A 16,882-nucleotide genomic window follows, 5' to 3' on the forward strand; every position below is an offset into this window, starting at 1 on the left:
GAGTGTTCCTTGGATGCTCAAAAAGGAATACCAAAGCTGTAAAAATTTATGGATAATAAATGTTTCTTCAGGTCACTACTTTCAACAGTTCCATCATGTCCCATTATTATTAACTCTAGTTCCACCACAGCTACGCCCCAAGTTGATCTTGAGAACAATGCCAGACCTTGACTCCAGTCATGGCAGTTTTGTAGTTTCAAATGCAGAGAAGTGCATAGCATAGAAAATGAGGATAGTGCAGACTGCAAAGTCAGTGATAGTGGCCGTACATCATCTTGTAAGTAGAACACGGGATTTAAGTAAAAAAGATTTTTCTTTCACATGAATAGCTGAGCAAATGGCAAAGAGGGATACATGACAGCATAATAGTGGCAAAAATCCTTTATGTTGTCCAGTTTTCAGATTCTATAGAGCCTTAGCACTGTAACCTTTTAAATATGTTTGCATGTAACTGTTAAAATGCTGCTCTAGATTCTATCTTGCCCTATTTGTCTTCACTCAAATTACAGGAAATACTTGCATTTTGAATATCCTGGCTACATACAAATAACATTATGTAGTCTGACTGTTTCCTTACACTGTCAGTTCTGACAGCATTTTAATCTTGCAGTTTTATAAGACTTAGAATGTCAATGAATATTGTTAGTATTGGAGCATGTTTGAGTAAGTTTGAATAAAATATATGCATGACAAATGTACAGAAACACTTTGTACTGCTTAATAACCTGCCTCAGAGCAGTTAAAAGTTATATAAAATTTCATATTTATTTGTTCCATTTCAGTGTACATATGCACTATTGACCAGCAGGAGAAGTGCTCTGAATTATCTTGGCCAGCAAACATGGAGCATGTGAGAGATAATATGTGAGGGGCAGCAGCACCACTTGGTGTTGAGATACTGTTGAGTTGTATGGTGACAATTTCAATTTAAAAGCATTTCTGGATGTTTCAAAAACTCCGTGAAAATAATGGCAGCCGACAAAAACATGCTTATTTTTGTTTCATTCAGTTGCTTTCAAAAAGAAAAAACTTGTATCAGACAAGTTTTGGTGATTAACTTGAAACTTTAACTTTGTTTCACTCTAACAGAGGTTGCTTGATCTGCTGTGTATTTCTAATACTTTTCGTTTTTATCCCACATATGGTATGTCCATGTGGCAGAATTGGCCCTGATATTTATTCACAAGGAGGAAAGGAGAGTATGGGGTAGCACATGGAACACCAAATAATAACAGTGACAGCAGGAGCTCACTAAGTTTTCTTTTTTTTTGTTTGCAAATTGACTGAGGTCCAAAATAACCGGCTGACCAGTTGTTGGGTAGGAAAACAAACAGCAAGAGGCTACAACTGGGAAAGAAATGGGAGAGAAGAAGTAAGAAATTCAAGCTTGCTTTTAAGGTAGTGCAAGAAATGTTTACAGACTGATTCCTGGGATGATGGGACTGATGCACAGGGTGAAATAGGATCAGTTAGGACTATATTCACTAGAGTTTAGAAAAATAGGGGGGAGTCTCATAGAAACCTATAAAATTCTAAATGTAAGAATGTTGTGCTTGATAACTGGGCAGTCCAAAACTAGGGGTCACAGTCTAATGATAAGCTTAGGCCTTTTAGGACAGAGATAAAGAGATATTTCTTTTCTCAGAGAGTGGTTAGTCTGTGGAATTCTCTGCCACAGCTAGCAATTGAGACCAAAACATTGAATGTTTTCAAGAAGGAGATAGATATATTTCTTAGGGCTAAAGGGATCAGCGGATATGGGGAGAAAGCAGGAACAGGGTGCTGAGTTGGATGATCAGCCATGATCATATTGAATAGCAAAGCAGGCTTGAAGAGCCAAATAGCCTACTGCTGCTCCTATATTCTATGTTGCTGTGTCAGTAAACTGCATGATTTGCCAAATGACCATCCTTAGATGAAATGGGATCAGGACAGGTTGACCTGAGTCACTCTGTTGTACAATGTTTATTGTACTAGGTAATAGATACAAAAAGTTTAACCATAGCTAAGCCAAAGCTCTGTCTATTCTGATATATAGTATAGCCACTGAGTGGTGCATTTTGGAGTTCTGGTCATTTCAGTTAGCCACCTACAGTTAGATTCTGGCAGTCTCCTGATGCACACTCAAATGTCTTATCTACCTCTTGTTAGTAATAGTTAATACACCTAAGAGTTAGTAGACCCCAGTATATAGTTACAGAGATATAATAAATTACACATTGTTATCTAAAACAAAAGCCTCTTCTGCTGAGGCATATGCTCGGTCTATCCTCCATCACAGACCACTGAACAGCCCCTTACAATAATACAAGGAGGAGGATTGGTGATATTTTGAGGACTTGAGTATAGGAGTAAAGATGCCTTGTTGCAATTATATAGAGCAGTGGTAAATCCTCACCTCATGTATTATCTACAGTTTTGCTCCCTTATCTAAAGATGAATATGCTTGCCATAGAAGGAGTGCAATGGAGTTTTAACGGATCAGTCCTTGGGATGATGGGATTCTTTAGCAATGAGAAATTGTGGACACAGTGTCTGTATTCCCTAGATTCGTGAAGAATGAAGGGTAGCCTAATTAATACTTCAAAAATACATACATGGTGTGACATTGAATATGGATAAGATGCTTCTGTGACTGGTGAGTCTCACACCAGGGGACATAATTTCAGGATAAGAGGTAGGCTCTTTAAGACTAAGATGAGGAGGAATTTCTTCATGTAGAAACGATTAGAAAACCCAGACGGCTGTAGAAGCACATTGAGCATGCTGAAGACAGAAATTAATAGATTTATGGAGACTGAGGTCACTGAGGTACATATCGTAGAATATGAGTTCCCTGATTGGGGCTGTAAACCTGGTCCAATCAGAGAGTCCTGGCTGACAGATATAAACAGAAGTGCCAGAGATTCTGTTCACCCAAAGAGCTCTGAGCTGGCTGGGTCAGTATCATGTACTATGCACGTGTAAATAAAGGGTGATTTGGTGACAGGATACTGGCCTTCATGGAATTATTTCAAAGAGAAATGTAGATAGTACAGGAAAGTGCCATTAATGCAGATTATTAGACATTATCTAGTTGAATGGTGGAACAGGCTTTACATGTTGAATGGATTACTTTTGTTCCTCTGTTCCTGGTACTCTATCCCAATCATAAGCCACCAGTGGTTGGTACCCAAACATCACATATTATAGCACAGTCCCTTAATTTATACTGGACGTTTGTTAAATTAGCATTTGTATTTAGTGCATAAGAAATGAAATAGAGACCTGCTGTAATGAAATTACAAATGTATTTGGTTTTCAGAAATGTTTGGATTGCAAGAGAGTCTTAAGAAATCCACTCAAGAGGTAGAGTTCCTTCAACAGCAAGTAAGAGACCTACAGCTTTCTTCAGACACGATTACACTACAAATTGATCAAATCCATGCTTTGGAACAGAAAGAAGCTGAACTCCAAATCAAATGTTGTGAATCAGAGAAACAGGCATTTGGTAAGTGAGACTTTTGCTAAAGTACATTGGTTCATTGATATAAACTGTGACTGCCTTAAAATTCTGCATGCCTAAACCCAAGCCGTATGCTGAGGTCATAGTGACCAACAATCATTTTATGTACACAAAGAATTGCAACCAAATTTGCTATCCAAAAAAGTCAAAAAGGCATTAAAACTGTGGTATCTTCTCAATTGCTAGACCACTAATTAAAATACTGTAGAAATTCAGATTTTAAAATCTTACATATCTCAACTGATGGTTTATAAACATAACATATGTGTATATACTTGTTCATAACTTTTTTATTCATTCGTGGTATGTAAGCATTGCTGTCTGGGCTAGCATGTGTTTCCCATCCTTTACTGACTTTGAGCTGAGTGGTTTGCTGGGCCATTTCAAAGGGCAGTTAAGAGTTAACCACATCGCCGAGAGTCTGGGGTCGCACTTAAGAATAGCTGATTTCCTTCCCTGAAGGACATTAGAGAACCAGAAATTTTTTTTTCAACAATAGTTATATGGCCATAATTAGACTAACTGTTAATTCCATTTTTTCTTATTTTTAATTTAAATTTTACCTTCAGTTGGATGATGAAATTCCATCCATGGTTAGATTCGAACCCATGTCCCCAGAATATTAGGGACTCTGGATTATTAGTCTAGTGGCATTACCATAATGCCGCAGCCTCCCCTAAATATGGTTTGCAATCATGATCCCAGAGGATGAGAGTGTGTTAAAGGACAACACCACTGCTAGCTGGAGTATTGCAGTCCACATGTGTGAAAGGTGGGAGCGATGTGCCCGACTGAATGTGACCAAAAGAAAACCATCTGTTGTATTGATATTTATTTCAAGCCTGAAACAAATAACTGACTACAACAATTTATTGTATTAAATTCTAAACTAGTTGCAAGATCCAGAAACACATAGGAACAATTATAATCAGCTTGTGTATTTTTTTTACAAATTTTAGTTAAATGGTGAAATCCCACCTCTTGACACAGGTGCAGTGTGACATTCACAATTAATCAGTGTTCTTTTCATTGAAACCAAGAACTATTCTGCCAAATAAATTTCACAACTGACTATAATTGTTGCTGTGATGTCACAGATCTTATGTGTAGTTTAAAATTTAATATAAGGCTGGCATGATGTCACTGGTACAACTGCACATGCCCAGCTTGCTCTTGGAGGCCATTTTTGCAATGGGTACATTCACTCCGTTTTCCAAAATACATTCAAATAATGTGAAGTTGTAAGATCTATAATTTGTACTGTGTACAGATCTTGAAGTACTGAGGTAATGATCAAATTTTTGAAATAATTTAGTTCTCAGATGTGAGATAAGCCATTTGTTTGTGAAGTCTTATAGTGTTGGCAACTGTTTAAAGTGGGAAATGATTTTGCAAGTCTATCATTTTGGCTGGTATTGTGAAACAGATTTACTTCTAAGCCAATCATGGCAATAATAAAAAAAACTACCTAACACTGTACTAGTGCTTCTGGTCCTGGAACTAATTCTTTTGCTCTGTCTGCACAGCTGTTTGGCATTTAGGCTAAATAAGTGAAGCGATTGAAGCTACCTCGCTGAATGTTTTTAAGGCAAGGCTAGATAAATTTTTGAACAGTAAAGGAATTAAGGGTTATGGTGAGTGGGCGGGTAAGTGGAGCTGAGTCTCAAAAAGATTAGCCATGATCTTATTAAATGGTGGGGCAGGCTCGAGTGGCCAGATGGCCTACTCCTGCTCCTAGTTCTTATGTTCTTATGTCATATGCAAAATATTATTGAAATCCTCAGTCAGACCAGGGCAACTTGCCCTGCTACTAGGGTCCAGTTCAGAGTTTGCAAATAAAACTTTGATCGAGTACTGGTTTTCAGGTCAAGGCCAACATCATCCTAGTAACAAGTTTATATGTTTACATATTACCAAGATTAGCTGTATTATTTAATATCCCGCAAGATGTTCTGGCTGCTCATTTCAAAGTAACAGAATATTTTTCAAAGCAGAATAAACAAAAATATGAAATAAAATTGCCCTGCATATTTAAGTATTATTTCTTGAAACTGGAAATTTAATCTTTAAAATGTTTTACAAACTCTTTCACGATGGAAATAGCAGGGTGGTGGTCACAATCTTACACTTTTTCTTATATATGGGAATAATGCCAGAGGATTAAATGGTTTCAAAGGGTACATACCTATTTATAAAAGGTAGAGTGATGCATCTAGCATTGAATTTTTGTGAAATTGACAGGGTCTCCAAGATTGTGACAGAGCCCTAGTCCTGGAGTTCCACCTCTGAATCTGGCACCCACTGTTTTCACTGGGGAGAGGGGGAACAGGAATGGGCTTCAATTTCCACATCATTGGTACACAGAGGCAGCTGCAAAAGTAGAAACACAGGCGCCTTCACTCCTGCACTATATTTCTGACTCAGGTTTCTGGAATGCAACATGTGGATATTTTTCAGAAGATCACAATGTACCTCAGTTTGTTGGAGAGGTAGGGTATATTTTTGGAGAGATAAGGAACTCATTTGGATACATCTAGGGACCTCTTTCAGAAAAGCCAGGTTCTCTTTGGGAGAGATAAGGTGCCTTTTGAGGGTAGTCAAGTGCCCTTTAAATTCATTAAAAGTAGACAAGAATGTGCATAAGAGTGGATAAACACGGTGGTTAGAAATATTAAGAAAACAATTGAGAAAGAAGTATCACTAATTAGGTAGAACACACAAGATATTAAAACATTTAAAGATAAAGATTCATATAGAGTTAACTATGAAAAACTCCATCACAGCTAGCAGAAACAGGAATAACTAAAAAAAGGACATGGAGACAACAAATATAAATGCTACTAATTAAATTAGAGCTTAGCACAGACAACAATAAAATGTAAACAATAGTTTAATCACTGAAAGGAAGGCCTGGAAAGATACATGGCAACGTCACAACTGGGTGTGAAACTAAAAAGTTAATTGCAGAAGAAATATTGGAACCATCCAATTGATAAAAATTGCAAACATGCTTATCACATGAATGCTATTAGAAATCAGGATAAAACAAAGCTCATGAAGACAAAGAAATGAAACACTTTTACTGGTAAACTGTTAATAAAGATTTATGATTGGAATAACAAGGAGCACTGAAAGTATGAACCATCACAAATAAATTGACTAGATAAAGCTCCCAGCTTTATGAAAGAATCTTCACCAAATAATTAAGGAATGATACAGCATCGCATGGAAGTAGGCAGAACCTATACAGCAGGTTGATACTCACATTTGTAAGACGGGAGGAATCAAATTAAATTAAAAATGACCCTTTCACTGAAATTTCAGTAGTGTTAAAAACTTCGAATAGTACTTTTCAAAAGGTATTTTCTCATACAAGGACTTTAAGGTAAAATGTTGCTTCAAATTTTGATAGATATCCTGTTCTTAGATACTGTTAGATAGCCTATTTGATATTGTTACATATTATATTCTTAGCTATTCTTAGATGTTCCTAAAGGTTCTTAGATGTTTTTGAGTCTTTATGAAATAGATCAAACTGGATTCTATTAAATTTGTTGTTATATCTTTTCATGGTTTTAGCATAAACCTAATGTGTTCCTATCCGTTTAAAGCAGACTAAACTGATTAATTTCTGATAATGAAATTGTGAAACTAGTAAATTATCTCATTTACATTTTGCTGTTACAATTGAAATTAACCCTAATAACTTATACACTTCCTTAAGTGGGGAAGTGTATATTTTCTGAAAAGAAAAATCATAGACCTTTAAAGTATCTGGAAATTTTATAATAGAGTTAGGGCTTATTAAAATTAAGTAGGCTATTTGGAAGGCAGTGACAATTTGAGCACTTTCTTCTCCTATGGGATGGTGACTTAAATCTTATGAACTCAAACTTTAAATGTTTGTGAAATTAGCTAACTTCGTAGTTAATTCCAAATGAATCTTTATCTTTAAATGTCTTAATGTCTTGTGTGTTATTGTGAAATTAGCAAACATTAACTCAGCTGACACAAGTTTTTAGGGAAGTTGGGCAGTTGGGCATACGTTAGTCAGGAAGGTCTGAGGGCTACATAATAAATTTGTTGAAAAACTGGATTTATTAATACAAGATTGGCCATATGACAGAAAATAAAAGTAAGTAGTTTTCAGACTGGAGGGATCCAATAGGTGTGCATAGGGATACATAGGTATCCCCCCGGAGGCTGGTGTTAAGACTGTTGCATGTTCTGATATGTCTCCAAGGTGAAGAACTGTTGAGAGAAAAAGAATGAACATTACTTGGACCATAGGATCTGGGAAGGTGGGGACAGGGATTGGAAGGTGGTAAGAGGAAAGATATGCTGGCAATTGTGGTGTGCATTTTCAAAGAAAAACAAAGAAACAAAGGTAGGACTCCCAATAACATACACCTCCGCACTCTTATTGTCACCAAAAATCATCACTGCTGGCCCATAACCTCTGAACCCCCAGGTCCTCTTGTGCAATTTACTTTATTTCATATGAAGTGGCCACCTTCCACCTCCTTTTCCTCACATTATCCTGCATTGTGCACCCCTCTCAGCCATGTACCACATTGTGCTCCCCCTTCTGTTTAGATCTTGTAATTTTCTTTCCCTATCTTTATGCTTTCCTCTCTTTGTCTTCCTCCACATCAGAACCTTGTGCAGAAATGGCAGCAATTTTGCAAGGCTTAGTATTGCAGCAGCTGATGTCACCAGACGAGAGGAGTCCTGCACATCATTAGCCAACTCCAAAACTGGAAATTAATCTCCAGTGGCATTTTCATTTTGTTATCTACTAATGAGCTGGACTTGTGTATAGATGGCATAATTTGGAAGTTTGAAATTTGAGAAAAGTATGAAAACATACATTTTGCAAAAAAGAATGAAAGTAAAACAAAGTGAACTAAATATTACAATTTTAAATGCCATACAAGAACTGGGAGACCTGGATGTTCACATAAACAAGACTTTGAATGTGGCAGGGCAAGTTGAGGATGTTAAAAATGTGCAGAACCTTTGGCTTTTTGAATATTGGCATAGACAGTGATGATCATAGCATATTGGGGTGAGGATGGGTAAATGATCCCAGAAACTTATAATTATGGAGTCAAACACCAGGAGCATGGGAGGATCTGGGCATGGAGATGCCCACTTGTGGAAATGGAAGCAGGAAAGTTTGGTTGGATTTGGCCAGAAAGAGTCATGCCTGCCCAGGCTCAGAAATAATCCTGGAAAGGCACTTAACTGTTCCACCCAAATCTTCTTTTGCCTCCTTTCAGCTGTTAAACTTTATGAGGCTGGGAAACCTGATGGGCCAGGATAATTTTGAAACTCAAATAAAATTGGACTCTTCAAAATGTTCTAATAACATACAGAAAGCAGTTTTGTTGTGCACCACCCAAATTGCCTCAGTTGATAGTGCTTTGGATTGGGGTCTTGTTTCCAATTTTATCATTTTTATCCCTGGCTGGTCTTCCCTTCACTATGTTGTCCTTCGTGAATTCAATTCACCCATGAAGTACAAGAGCAAGGAAGTTGCACTAAATGTTTATTAATTATTCATTAGACCTCAACTGACATACTTTGTTTAATTTTGGGCATCACACCTGAGGAAGGATATCTAAACCTTGGGGAGGGTGCAGCAAACATTTACCAAAATGGTACCAGATATGAGCGACTTCAGTTATGTGCCAAAGTCAAGAAGCTTGACATGTTCTCCTTACAGCAGAGAAAGTTAAACTGAGTTTAATAGACGTCTTCAAAATCATGAGGAATTTTCATAGAATAAGGAAAATCTGTTCCCACGCAGAAGTGGGCTGGTGACCAGAGGTCACAGATTTAAGATATTTAATATAACAATCAAGGGAATGAGATTTGTTTTGAAGTATCTCATAGTTGTCATCTGGAATGGACTGTATGTAAGGGAAAAGTTACTTGAAGGGGAAAAATTTGCAAGACTGTGGTAAGTGATGATGGGAGTAGGACCAACTGAACAGTTCCATTAAAGAACTAACTGAACCATGCTGTATCATTTCATGTTGATGCTGTTTTACAGATTTTTACATTAAGATTTAATTCCCCTCTATGAGCTGGTCAGAAGGCGGGGTATGTGCTAGGATATAATAGGGCAGAAGGTTCAGAAGCATCTGTCACTTTCCAGATTCACACCAGGAATATCTTTTGCTGTGAAGGGTCCAGGACAGCCTTTAAGGCTGGAGGTCAATTGAAACCCTTTAGGTGACCACTTTAAAGGCCAGTTAAGGACATCAGCTAACCCCCACTGGTACTAAATCAACAGTCTGGGGGGTTTGGGGTGGCAGTTGGGGGCGAGAATGCCATGTCGACAGGCTGCCAAGTAAACCCTGATGGACATACCAACAGTTTTGAGGAGGTTGAGAGTCATTCTCCTTCTGAGGTACTCAGTGCACACTGAAGGGACCCACCAGCAGCAAGGACCAATGGGAAAACCTTCCTCTGCACTTCACACTAACATCATCTCTCCCCTCCCTGGGCCTGTCTAAATGGGTCCAGTGAGCCTACCCTACAATCCTGTGTTTCTAAGACTCCAGTGATGATTTTGTCACGAGTCCTATTTTAGTACCAGCAGAGACCATCTCAGCCAGGGAGTGTTGCTAATACTGAAGTGTTGCTGGTGTTTGATTGGAAACAGCCTGCTTATGCATGCTGTTTTTATTGATGGGTGGATTGAATTAGAAAAAGATGTTACACTCAATGTCAGACTCTGTGATCTGGGGTCTATTGTAGAATACCTAGTTACGCAACCAAATTCGCAGAGAGGATATAAAAATATATATTTAAAATACATTACCTCAGAGTTACGACAGGATCTTGATCAGATGGAACAATGGGCCAAGGATTGGCAGATGGAGTTTAATTTAGATAAATGTGAGGTGCTGCATTTTGGAAATGTAAATCAGGGTAGGATTTATACACTTAATGGTGTGGTCCTGGGAAGTGTTGCTGAACAAAGAGACCTCAGAGTGCAGGTTCATAGTTCCTTGAAAGTGGAGTCACAGATAGACAAGATAATGAAGAAGGCATTCGGTATGCTTACCTTTATTGGTCAGTGCATTGAGTATAGGAGTTGGGAGGTCATATTGCGGCTGGACAGGACATTGGCTTAGCCACTTTTGGAGTACTGCGTGCAGTTCTTGTCTCCCACCTATAAGAAGGATGTTATGAAACTTGAAAGGGCTCAGAAAAGATTTACGGGGATGTTGGCAGGGTTGAAGGGTTTGAGCTATAGGGAGAGGCTGAATAGACTGGGGCTATTTTTCTTAGAGCATCAGAGGATGAGGGGTGGCCTTATAGAGGTTTATAAAATCATGAGGAGCATGGATAGGGTGAATAGACAAGGTCTTTTCCCTGGGGTGAGAGAGTCCAAAACTGGAGGGTGTAAGTTTAAGGTGAAAAGGGAAAGATTTAAAAGGGACCTAAGGGACAACATTCATGCAGAGGGTGGTGCATGTGTGGAATGAGCTGCCGGAGGAAGTGGTGGAGGCTGGTACAATTACAACATTTAAAAGGCATCTGGATGGGTATATGAATAGGAAGGGTTTAGAGGGATATGGGTCAAATGCTGGCAAATGGGACTAGATTTATTTAGGATATCTGGTCAGCATGGACGAATTGGACTGAAGGGTCTGTTTCCATACTGTACTTCTCTATGACTCTACAGCTTTAAGATGTGAACTGGAAATGCAGAGTCAGACACGTGAAAGATATGAGAGTGATTAAACTCTGCCACATAGCCTTCTAGCTGTATTTATAATGGTGTTAATATTTCCATTTATTGATCCTAACAGATCTAAAAAATCAGCTTATGATTCAGCAGCTTAATTTCCAAAAGGTTACAGAAGAAATGGAACACTGCAAGGAATTGTTACTGTGAGTAAGCAACTTGCATCTTAAATAAGATAGCCATGCATTTATTAAAAAGTTTATGGAAAATATTATCTTCTAATCAACTAACAATAATTTGGAATTTGTATACCTCCCTCAAGCAGGCATAGACATTCTATGTTTCAGCAAACAAAAAAGTTTGAGAAAAGGAATGGTTTAGATTTGTTCTTTACAATTAATAGAGCCAAACATATTGGGCTGAATCTTATGATATTTTGTCATGTGGAGTTTAGTGGAGTGATTCTCATCATGAGACTGAGAATTTTTTCTCACCATAAGCATTAATTAGCATTTCAGCCCTTCAGCCATTAAGCTCATCTGATTTCTGTAACATTTTACAGTGTGCTGTTTTTGGAGCAATTCACAACTCACTGGAGATCCCATATTTAAAAGGCCAAAGTGCACTCAGACAAACACTGGCAGTTTGAAATTCCTTTTCCTCCAAAATCACCAGTGGAGTCCACGACCCCAGACTATGCTAGCCTGGTCCAAGATTGCTACTGGGGTTACAGCAGTCTCAACCATCAGGAAGAATTGCCAACATTGTAGAAAGATAATGAATGCCCTTCCCTACTCCATCAGCGTAAATGGCACCATCTTCTCTATGATACCTTACATTCACTTTGTCTCTGCCTTTAGACTCATGACCCACGAAGGCCCATGCTGTATCACTCTCACTAAAATATGCAACATCTTCCCCATTCACTGTCATTCACCCCAACTTGTAACACCACTTTTATCTGCCCTTCGCGCAGCCTACTCACTCACTAAGGAAGCCTCACCTGCATCAATCATTTTCATCTTCCATAATTCTTGCCTTTTCATCATTCCAGATGCAAAACTTTCTATAATAGGGCAGAAAGAGTCAACAGGTATGCTGTCAGTCACTTGGCTCCTCACCCTTATGACGAGAAGATCCTGACTCTGAGCATCCCGATCTAGTCTGGTATTAGAGGTTACACTTAACCTACTGTGCTGGGATCTCCAGAGCAAAGGCTATCCCAGTTAACTGGACTGAGAGCTGCTGACAAACATGGCAAACCTCCTGGCTGTCCTCCTAAAAAAAAATGTTCAACTAACCGCACAATTGAGCAACATCGAGCATGAACTTCAGTGCTGGTGCAATACCATATGTGCAGACTGGACATCATATGGAATGGTTAATCAATTGAAGCAGCATGTTTCTTTGGATATACATTACAGGTAGAGGATAGACTAGACTCAATCAGCCCAAGCATACCAAACCCCAAAATAATATCTATTGTTAAATGTGATGCTGTGATTGGGCAGAACTTGGTGAACAATCCTGTGTGCACTAATAGCTAGACTAACAATAAACACAAGATAATCAGTTTAGCTCTTAATGTGGCTCATTTATCACTATTACAAGCAAAATATATTGAAACACAGGAACCTGTTCACTGCAAACAAAAGAGACATGCTCATGTCTTAAGCCTTTCTTGAACTAGTAGTTTTCGGAGCTAATAGCTCTTTCCCCATTGCTTCCTCCTTGACTGATCAGAGTTCACTTGCCAACAAATCAGCACCCTTGTTGTATAAATACACCTCCTGTAGCATAAATGGTTCTGATCGTTTGAAATTTGGCATCCTTGTGTTTGTCCTGATGAGTGCCAAAGGAAATGCTTCAATGACATTGTAGTGATTGTATCAAAGTCAGCCAGGTAGACCTCATAGATTATGAGTTCCTTGACTGGAGCTTTTAATCTGGTCCAATCAGGGAGTTCTGGCTGACAGATAAGAACAGGAGTATCTGAGAACTGGCTCTGAAAGAGCTGGATCAGTGTCAAGGACTCTCCATGTGTAAATAAAGGGTGATTTGATGATGGGTTACCAGCTTCTGTGGAGTTATTTCAGACATGTCTCCCTCCAGATCCTCACCTTGTCTAGAGATTGTGCCATGGGATCTTGTATGTTCAGCTTAACAGGCAGATGGAAACCGGGTTAAAACAAAGAAATGTGGATGCTAAAGATCTGAAACAAAAACAGAAATTGCTGGAGAAACATAACAGGAATGGCAGCTCCAACTCTAGAGGGAAAGTAGAGTTAACATTTTGAGTCCAGTTCCCTTCTTCAGAAGATGTTTCTCTAGCAATTTCGGTATTTGTTTCAGATGAAAACTAGGTTTGGGGAGTCAGCTGACAGACTGCGCCACTGATAATGGAACACCACGTTGGTTCTGCACTGAATCGTAAGTTCAGAATGTGTTCTTAATTCCAGGAATGGAACAGGACCATATTACCTTCTGATTCATAACCAGGTTTTCACGTTCCATTGAGTAATGTGGCACAAGCTCAACCATCATTCTGCCTTTAATTTTATTACGTGGCACTATAAATGTAAGAGGAATCAATAGCATGAGAACACAAGCTTCTAATTATGTATCACTTTTCATAAACAAAACAAAAAAAATGGGGAAGTTCTGCTTCTTGTGGTATAAGTTTCTAGAAAATCATTACAGATCATTTTGTTGAGTAGTTCTGTTTGTTCCATCACATTCAGTGGTTACAACAGCTGGAAGAATCCAACAAATATTATGCCCCCATGTGATTGAAGCAGCATTGACTTTTGGAACAATCAGTAAAGTTGAACTTGATTTTTCTTGCGCTTGTTTAATGTTCAGTCTAAATTTTGCTCGGAGTGCAAAGGTGATTTATTTCAGTATGTGGTTCCTTCATATTTTTATGCATGGCTGTACACACCGGGTTACTTAAAGGGACCAACTTTCGCACGGCTTGCATAAGGACTTTTGGATTGCCACATATTCACTTCTTATGACACGGAGGCAGACGGGCGAATCAAGTCAGCCTGTGTATTCACAATTCAGTAAAATTAAAATATACAATGATCCTCAAAATTGACCCAAATGGTTCCTGACCAGACTTTTTGAATTACCAGTACCAGATTTTCTGAATAACGATACCACATACCAGGTTTTTAGTGTAAACTAAAGATTAAAATAATCATTAATAATGCACTGGATTTAGCAAAACAAAGTTAAACCACATGGTAATCTAATTAATCTCTACGATTTAAATCCAATCTTCCTTGAATCTAGCCCTGCCTCAACTCTGTCACAAAGACAGTTAGAAAAACAGACACAGTTAAGGGATAAATAAAAAGAGAAAAATAAATGAGATGTAACTGGCCAGTTAATTTAAGCTGTCTCCACAATCTGTAGTATCTCTGGCATATGGTTTTATACTTTGCTTGGTTTCTGATAACTCCGATGCATACAAATATCTTCCAGTAGGCTCCAACAAATATTCATTTATTTCTTAAAACTGAGATTCTAATCTTCAAACTTTCAATACGTTGATAATGAGGGGACAACAGGGAGCCATCAAACCTCTATCCTGTCGCTTTTGTAAAAACAATACTTCTGACTTAAATACAGTTCAAAAACCAGTTCAAACTCTGGCCTTTCTTTGTTAGACTGGTTGTCTCCCTGTGATGTCCTGTTGGTGTTCAAACATCTATCATCTGTTTTAGAATGAAACCTCTCTGCAGTCGAAGCATATATGGGGCACTTTTTTAAAAATAAAGAATCAATTCGCTATCAACTTTTAGGCATGGCCTCAAAAGCAAACAACAGCTTGTTTGTTCTCATTTTTAATACAAGCTACTGCCCACAATCCGAAGGTCACCTTTCAGCTCTCACAGTTTACAGCTCCAAACAAAAAATGATGAAAAGACTAAAATAATGAAAAAACAGCAAGATTTCAAACATATCCATCTGGGTATCACACAGAGAACACATTTTTTTTCTCTAACCTTTTACTTTTTACTGTTCTTGACTCACTCATATCAGATATTGCATAATGTATTCCAGAGAGATTGACCACCTAGTGACATTGTTGCACATTCACGTTATTTCACAGGAATAGACTGCAATAATACCATAATATTCATGCTAACCACCATAATTTAAACCATTAGATTGAATGATAATGGATTCTCATTGCTTTTAATAATATTTGGACAAATCTAGTGTAGTAGTCTCCTGCTCATTCTACGGATTAATAAAGTGGACAATTGAGAAGCCACTAGTTGATGCTTTAAGAAGCTTGTTTTATTAGATAGCCATAAAGATTGCTAATCCTGTATCATGTTAACACAGCATATAACATATTTTGTTCCTTGTGCAACTGGCATCAATTGCATTGGACTGAATCTTATGTTTTTTTGGCTAAGTGTCAAGTTCATCGAGTGCCATGTAGAATTCTTCTCAGTGAGGCCTAGTGAGATCTTGCGCTATGTCTTACCAAATTTGCCTAATTATCTACCTATCATGCACCTATGGTGCCTCCTCACTTGATTCTAGCCCCATTCTCCCACTTGCTGCACTCGAAACAACTTGTCACTGCTGGGATATCTTACAATGGATGGGCTCCCATGCCCTCTTTAGAAAGCCAAAATGCACTGTCCTGTGCAGTTCCTGATATTTGCCCGGGCATGGCAGACAAGGGAAATCTGGCGCCTCACTTTGTGAACAGAGACCTGGTAGTCCTCCAGGATTGGCAGTGAAGCCCACAACACTAGATCATGGTCTGAAGTTGCTACACAGGTCAGTGCAGCCTCGGCCATCTGGAGGAATGCATCGCAGTATAGGAAGAAAGTCAATGGCCTTCTCTGTTTTGACAACGTAAGTGCCAACCCCTTCTGTTCGATACCTTACACTCACTCTATCTCTGTCAACGCTCATGCTCTATCACTCTCACTATTGCCTGCAACATCTTCCTTCACTTGCTGTCACCACCCCAACTCCCAACAGCACTAACCTTGCATGCCCTTCACACTGCCCGCTCACTCGTTTGGGACACCTCCCTACCGCACCAAAACTGTGCTGCCCACTTTTATGTCCCTTAATGCTTGCCTCACTCATTCCACGGGTAAAACACCCCACAACAGGGCAGACACCTGGCTACATTGGCAGAGGCGACGTTGGCATGGTAGGCCCAGCAGCAAAAGGTGGCGCCTGAGGTGACTTCGTCGTTGGTTGGGTTTGGTGCTGATGGCGGCAAAGCTGTGACGGAAGGGCGTCACAGCACGATCAATGAGGTTGGCCCAGCAGTGAGAGATGCAACTCTGATGTTGGTGGGTCCGGTGCAGGCAGCGGAGAGGTGGTGGTGAAAGATGGCATCTGAAAAATGACAACTTCAACGTTGGTTGGGTTTGGTGTAGATGGCAGTAAGGTGGTGAAGGAGGGTTGGCAGCACAAGCGCGTTGATGATGAGCTGGCTCAGGATTGATGGACTCTAAACTATTCAAAATGGCAACAGCGGAAAAGCTATTCACTGTTTTTTTACTGCTTTTCTCACTGTAAAATACGCCTGATAATTAAGTTATTAATTCATTCAAAGAGTTAAGATAGGTGGTAGTCTGCTTGATATTTGGCTCCTCATCCCTTACAAAAGAAGGATGCTAACACTG

The 16,882-nt window shown here is 39.0% G+C and overlaps 1 protein-coding gene across 1 annotated transcript in view; it reads left to right on the forward strand.

The window, feature by feature from the left end:
* The window catches only part of lekr1 (leucine, glutamate and lysine rich 1), a 171,393-nt gene that overhangs the window by 116,921 nt on the left and 37,590 nt on the right, over positions 1 to 16,882 (forward strand). Inside the window, exons 6-7 of the mRNA XM_048604655.1 lie at positions 3,305 to 3,490; positions 11,335 to 11,416. Coding sequence (XP_048460612.1) covers positions 3,305 to 3,490; positions 11,335 to 11,416 — 268 coding nt within the window. The remainder of the gene's footprint in view (positions 1 to 3,304; positions 3,491 to 11,334; positions 11,417 to 16,882) is intronic.

Source organism: Rhincodon typus, chromosome 13 (assembly GCF_021869965.1).
Source record: "Rhincodon typus isolate 14 chromosome 13, sRhiTyp1.1, whole genome shotgun sequence".
Lineage (NCBI taxonomy): Eukaryota > Metazoa > Chordata > Chondrichthyes > Orectolobiformes > Rhincodontidae > Rhincodon > Rhincodon typus.